Source organism: Phyllostomus hastatus, unplaced genomic scaffold (genome assembly GCF_019186645.2).
Source record: "Phyllostomus hastatus isolate PE091 unplaced genomic scaffold, TTU_PhHast_1.1 phas_contig_210, whole genome shotgun sequence".
Taxonomy (NCBI): Eukaryota; Metazoa; Chordata; class Mammalia; order Chiroptera; family Phyllostomidae; genus Phyllostomus; species Phyllostomus hastatus.
The window spans coordinates 38,476,752-38,482,801 of NW_025333737.1; the positions used below are offsets into that span (position 1 = coordinate 38,476,752).

The 6,050-nt window shown below is 68.4% G+C and overlaps 1 protein-coding gene across 2 annotated transcripts; it reads right to left on the bottom strand.

The window, feature by feature from the left end:
- Window positions 1–1,670: 1,670 nt before the first annotated feature.
- On the bottom strand, window positions 1,671–6,050 carry PYCR1 (pyrroline-5-carboxylate reductase 1). Of its 2 annotated transcripts, none has more exons than XM_045836294.1 (8): window positions 5,948–6,050; window positions 5,455–5,575; window positions 5,173–5,243; window positions 4,318–4,497; window positions 3,839–4,060; window positions 3,595–3,687; window positions 3,277–3,440; window positions 1,671–2,533 (listed from the first exon to the last, which is right to left on the bottom strand). In XM_045836294.1, the coding sequence occupies exons 2-8, from the start codon at window positions 5,519–5,521 to the stop codon at window positions 2,386–2,388; spliced, it is 945 nt and encodes a 314-aa protein (XP_045692250.1). In that variant the 5' UTR covers window positions 5,522–5,575; window positions 5,948–6,050; the 3' UTR covers window positions 1,671–2,385. The 2 variants fall into 2 exon arrangements, with proteins under 2 accessions (XP_045692250.1, XP_045692251.1); XM_045836295.1 differs by lacking the exon at window positions 5,948–6,050 and adding an exon at window positions 5,735–5,888.

Consider the following 6,050-nt stretch of genomic DNA (forward strand, 5'->3'; position numbering starts at 1 on the left):
CTTAAAGGGGAAGGCGCGCCGGCGGCGGCGGCGGGGGCGGGGCGAGGTCGCACTGCGCCTGCGTACACGGGCTCCGTCGCCCCGGCAACGCGCAGCGCTCCCTGCCCGGCGGGGTCTCGCGGGACTGGCGCTGGCGCGCGCTCCCCGGCGGCCACGCCCCCCTTCCCGGCCTTCAAGGCGGGGTCTCCTGGCCTGCCCAGCCGCTCTCCTGACCGTTGTGTGCTGACACTTTGGGAGGCCACGTGTCCAAGAGGCCCCTTGCCACCTGCGCGGGGTGGCGGTCTGGGCCTGGCACTCTCGCCTTAGGAGAGCCGCGCGGGGACACAAGGTCCCACAAGTACCCCAGGCCCAGCACTGGCCGCAGGCAGCGGGTGCAAGGGGAGGGGCCAGGCCCCTGGAGGCCACCCTGGCAGAGACCGGGAACGCCTTCGTGACCCTTGTTTCTTCTGTCGTGCGTGCTCTTCCGTTTTTTCCTGTTGCCCTTTCCTCCTTTGTCCCCAAAGTGCCCCATCCTTCCACCCACGTGCCCTGGGCCTTGGTTCTGAGCGGGCCCAGGGGAAGGGGACAGATGACACAAGGAACTGCAATGCGGGTCCTCCGGGGCTCTCCTGGCCACCCCCTCCCGCCCCTCAGGGGAAAGCCACACCTTGGCCTGGGTGCTCCCGACCGATGCACATATTACAGACGCCCAATTGCGGGGGTAGGTGGGGCAGCGGGGAGCATCCACAGCGTCGGAGGCAAGGGGCCTCATCCTGCTGTGTCCATGCTCTGAACCTGTTCGTTGGTTGTGCAGATGGCGACCCTCCTGGTCCCATAAAGGGTCCTGCCCTTTGTCAGCCCCTCCGATGCTGTGGGCCTCCAGTGAGAAGTAATTGTATGTGTCCATGTGACCAGGTCAGAGATGCCCAAATATTGGGTCAAATACGCTGTTTCCGTTGAGGCTATTTTTGCAGGAGATTAACGTTTAAATCGGTAGGTTGCTATAGACCGCCCTCCGCCCTCCCTGGCGTGGGTGCGGCTCACGCAATCAGCTGCAGGCCCCAACTGCACAGAGAGGGAGCCTCCCAGGAGAATTCTCCGTCTTCAGACGGGCCAGCAGGCCTGCTCCCCCTGCCTCGTGGTCGCTGAACGCCAGCTGCCCGGGGACCCAGCCCGCCAGCCCGCCAGCCCGCCCTGCAGAAGGGACTTGCTGGCTTCCATGGTTGTGCCGACCACTTCCTTGAAGCAAACCTCTTCGTGTGTGTACTGAAATCTTTTTCCACGTCCTGCCGGTTCTGTTTCCCTGCAGAACCCTAACACAGCTAGTCTTCTAGGGCCCACCTGCCCGTGCCTGCGTGAGTCAAGCAGAAATGTGTCCCTACTGAGTCAGGGGGCCTGCAGGATGTAGAGGCTGGTGCCCCTCTCGCAGCAGGGCACGCCCGGCCCAGCCTATGGTGCCAACTCCCAGCGCCCAAGGCCTGAGAGGCTGAGCCTCTCTCTCCCCAGAGGCTGCGTCCCCGCTGCTCGGGGGCGGGGGTTCCCCTTTACCCCTCACCCGCAGCCTGGCTGCCAGGGAACCAAGGGCTCTGGGCCATGGGCTACTGGCTGGACCCCGTGCTACCCCCAACAGCAATGACCCTCTGGGGCAGCTGGGGGTGCCCCTCCACACGCGGTGACAAAGTTAGAAGTTAGGACGCTGGACTGGAAAGTAATTTATTTAACCTAAAGGGTCAGGGAGACAAGTGACAGCACCTGTGGGTCAAATCAGGAATGGGAGAGAGTGGCCTGAGTATCCTGGCAGCCTTGGAAGTCCAGCTGTGTGGGGAGCCGTTTCTCAAATGTCCAGTGGGGATCAGGGGTCGTGGGCAGCTGGCCAAGCGGAGCCACGGTCCCTCCCGCTCCACTCAGGGTGCATGGGGATCTCTGGTCCTTCCCACCCAGAGACGGCGCCCCCGTCCCACGAGTGGAGGGTGGGGAGGTGGCGGGCACGGGGCAGAGCTCTCCCCGTGGCCAGGACTTCGGGGAGGGAAGGCCGGGGACCTCTGTGCTCTGTGCTCAGGAAGAGGTCAAACCCCGAGCCATGGGACTCCGGGGTGTGAAACCCCTCTGCGCCCCCAGGAAGTGGCCCTGACTCGATTTGGGGACAGAAGGAGGGGGAGACTGAATTCAGAAGGCCCATCCCTCTCGTGGGCCAGGAGGCACTCAGGGAGATTCCCACTGGGAAGTGACGTGCCCCCTCTCTGCCTGTGACCCTGGCTGACCCAAGTGGACCAGAGCCAGGGGCAGTGGGCCACCACGAGGTCCACACACCCCGTGTGGCTTGGGGCCAGAGACACGCAGCGCAGACCTCCGAGCCCAGGAGAGAGAAGGCGGAGGGCAGCCTGGTGCGGCCGCGGGTGGGACATCTCAGTTCTTCTTGCCCGCTGGGGCCTTGCTGCAGGGGGGCAGCTTGGAGTGGCCCAGAGCAGGAGCGTCCAGCTTCACCTTGTTCAGCACAGTCTTCTTGATGGCGGCTGGTGAGACCTTCTCCCGGTCGGCCATGGACTGCAGCTCCCTGGTGGGGCATGAAGGGGGTTGGGTGCAGGGCTCCACCGGCCCCCCGAGCCCGAGTATGCATGCAGGACGAGGGAGACAGGCGCACAGCCCCAGCACCCGCCAGCCCAGGCCCCTGGCACCCGCACCTCTCTGCCAGCCACCCTCCCCCGCACTGCTGCCTGGCCTGCTCCCACCTCGCTCAGATCGGCTCAGAGCCGCCAAACCCAGAGCCCCCACCTCTGAGCCCAGGACGTGTGCCTGGCCCGCCCCCCCTGCTGGCTGGAGCCGGGAAGGCGGCTCTGTGCCCTGGCCTCGCCGATACACAGTGGCACGCGGAGGGGCCTGGGGATCCGGACTGGAAGGTGAGCCCCTGGGGCGAGAAAGATGCCTGTCCACCCGCAGGCCCTGAACGAGGGACCGTGAGGCTGAGCCTGACACCACATGCCGTCCGCCCCCGCCCTGGCTTCCTTCCAGCCCTTGCAGAGCCGGGGCGCCGCGCCACCTCCTGGGTGTCTAACCTGCTAATCTCCCTAGCCAGGCCAGGAGGCAGGGTTATCACCCAGCCCACAGAGGTTCCCTGGCAGGACAACGGTGGGGAACACCACAAACCCTGCCCCGGGGGACCTCAGGGCTCCCCGTGCCCCACCCACTACCAGGCCAGAGCGCGGTCACCATCGGCCGTGTGAAGGACCGAGCAGGCTCGAGCAAGGCAAGGGCCCCGGTGTGGGCGGCCGGGGGCGGCAGGCAGCAGCGGGGGCCCACCATGTCCGGACGCAGGAGGCCTCCACCGCGTTGATGAGCAGCGAGCGGAAACCCCCACTCTCCAGCACGTGCAAGGCGTGGATGGTGGCCCCTCCAGGAGAGCAGACGTTGTCCTTGAGCTGGCCTGGGTGCTGTTCCGAGTCCAGCAGCATCTTGGCAGCCCCCTGTGGGCAGAGAGCGGTGCCGATGGCTGTGAGGGCACCCGCCCGGGTCCGCAGGGCACTTGACCCCAGCCCCAGCGGCACCCCACGACCCTCCACTCGCCCACCCCAGGGCACCAGCCTCGCTCCCCCAAAGAAGGTCCGGAAAAGTACTGACCAGCAGGGCTTGGGCCCCGAGGCGGACTGCCAGGCGCCTGGGAAGCCCCATCTTCACGCCCCCGTCAGCCAGGGCATCGAGGGCGGTGAACGCCTGCAGGGAGAAGGCGCCTGAGACACTGTCCCGGGCCTCCCCTCCTCGGGGAGAGGGCCGCCTGGCGGCCCGGGCAGGGGAAAGGGTGGACAGGTGTGCCCCGAGGCCCTCCCGCCGCAGGCAGCCGCTGCCCACCACCCCCGGGGCTCACGTAGGCCGGGCCGCTGCCACTGAGGCCCGTGACGGCGTCGATCAGGTCCTCCTCCACCTCCGTGCAGAAGCCCACGCTCCCCATGAGCTGCTCCAGCAGCCTGCCGTCGTCCACCTGGGCGTGCGTGCCCATGGCGTACACGGTGGCCCCCTCCCGCACCACCACCGGGGTGTTGGTCATGCAGCGGATGACTTTGGGGGCCGGCTGGAACGCCGTCAGCTTCTGCAGGGAAAAACAGCCGTGTGTCCGCCGCGGCCCCACGCCCAGCGGGTTGTGCCGGGTGCCCGAGTGAGCACCCTCCCTCCCTGCTGAGCGTCTCTGGAGTTCTCAGTGAGGGCTGGGCCCCCACGCGCATTTCACGGAGGCAGAACAGCGGCGCCGAGGGGGCCGGAGCCCCGAGCCTTCTGCAGTGCAGCCCTCTGCAGCGGGCACTGCCATCCCCTCCCCGGACCCCCCGGGCCTGGACCCGCGGCACCCACCTTCTCGACGGAGCTGATGGTGACGCCGGCCGCACAGGACACCAGGATGTGCCGGTCCTCGATGTCGGCACCGATCTCGTCCAGGATGAAGGGGATGATGTGGGGCTTCACAGCCAGGAAGAGCACGTCGCTGTGCTGCACGGTCTCCTTGTTGTGGGGTGTCAGGTTCACCCCCATTTTCTGCGGGGAGTGACGAGGCGGGCTCAGCCTGTCTGTGGCCACAGCCGGCTGGACCCTCCGCATCCCTGCCCCGTCCCAGCCGCGGGCTGTCCTGTGGGCCAGCACCAGCACCGAGGCTGGTGACGCCCCACAACCACCTCTCTCGTCCCAGAGGGCAGGAAGCGTCCTGCTCTGGAATGTGTTCTCTTTGCAAAGAGAAAAAAAGACGCGGTGTCCGTGCCGCAGCCTTGGCCCACCCCACCATGGGCTGCAGCCCCAGCCCCCGTCCCCCGCCGGGCCCTCTGGGTGTGAGCCATGGTCCCAAGCCGGGCGCCTGCCCCACCCCTGGATCCAGAGCCCTAACTCAGCTGCGGCAAAACGAAGCTGTATCAGCCCAGACGTATCTCACCTGGCCCCACACTGCAGCCCTGCCTGCCTGGCCCCCCAGAGCACCCCGTTCCAGACCAGCAACCCGGCCCCAGCAGCCGCACTTGCGTCTGTGACCCCGGTCCCAAGAGCAGAGCTGGGCCTGTGAGGTGCTCTGGCCCAGGCCCCTCCTCTCGCTGGGGTGGGGGGCAGTTTCACCGTGCCTGGGCCACTGCTCCCGGCCCTCCGGGGTCAAGGCTGTCCCAACCCTCCTCCCGGCATCAGACTCACCGACCGGCCCCTGCGGGGACAGCCGCCCTGTCAACCTACCCTGAGTGCCGCAACCGTGGCCAGGTCCATGTCTGGGGAGCTGGCCATTATCTTGTGGGCGGCTAGGACGCCTGCAGGGACAGAGTTCCTCCCTGACCCACACTCCCGGGAAGGAGAGTCCCAACCCCACCGCCCAGGGCAAGAGGGACCACCGCCCCGCCCCACCCCACCCCACCCATCCTGGGGGGCATGTTATCCAACCCAGGCCCCTTCCTTCCCCAGGCCACAGAGGAGTAACCGCCCACCCTCCGCTCCGGGTCCCCTCCTGGCCACGGGGCCTACCTGCTGCCGTGAAGCCCTTGGCCAGGGCAAAAGCCAGCTGGCCGGCCCCGATGAAGCCCACGCTCATGGTGCCGCCGGCGCGCCCACACGCTCAGAGCTGGCCCTTGCTCTGCCGGAGCAGCTGCGGGAGGAGGCGGGGCAGGACCCCGAGCAACAAGTTAGCAGGGCCGGGCCGGGCCCCGCCGCTGCACCGACGGCCGGCGCCCCTCACCCCGTCCGCTCCAACTCTCCCCTGGGTGGCCCAGCAGCCTCGGGCCCGGTAACTGCTCCGGTCTCCCACCTGCAAGAGCGTCCCCGATCTACTCCCGAGCGTCCCACACACGGGGAGACGGGAGGAGGGCGCCGGCCTACACACGGGGTCCGGGGAGCCGCGGGGGGCGACCGACCGGCGCCCGGAGGCCCCCCAGGGGCAAGACCCTCCTGTCCTGGCACCCCACCGCCCGGTGCCCAGGGACGAACACGCGCGTCCGCGCTGCCCGGCAGCGCCACCCACCTGCGGGAGCCGGACCCCAGCCCCGGCCGAGTCACCCAGCGCCAGCCGCCCCCCACCCACCCCGCGGCGCCAGCCACGCGGCATCCGCGCCGGCCGGCCCCGC

Bases quoted from the DNA above. Each gene is read 5' to 3' on its own strand.
- PYCR1 (XM_045836294.1), bottom strand. From the start codon at position 5,521: ATGAGCGTGGGCTTCATCGGGGCCGGCCAGCTGGCTTTTGCCCTGGCC. The intron at 4,498-5,172 runs GTAGGTTGACAG...CACTCCCCGCAG, and splicing joins CCACGGTTGCGGCACTCAGG to AAAATGGGGGTGAACCTGAC. The intron at 4,061-4,317 runs GTGGGTGCCGCG...TTTTCCCTGCAG, and splicing joins CCATCAGCTCCGTCGAGAAG to AAGCTGACGGCGTTCCAGCC.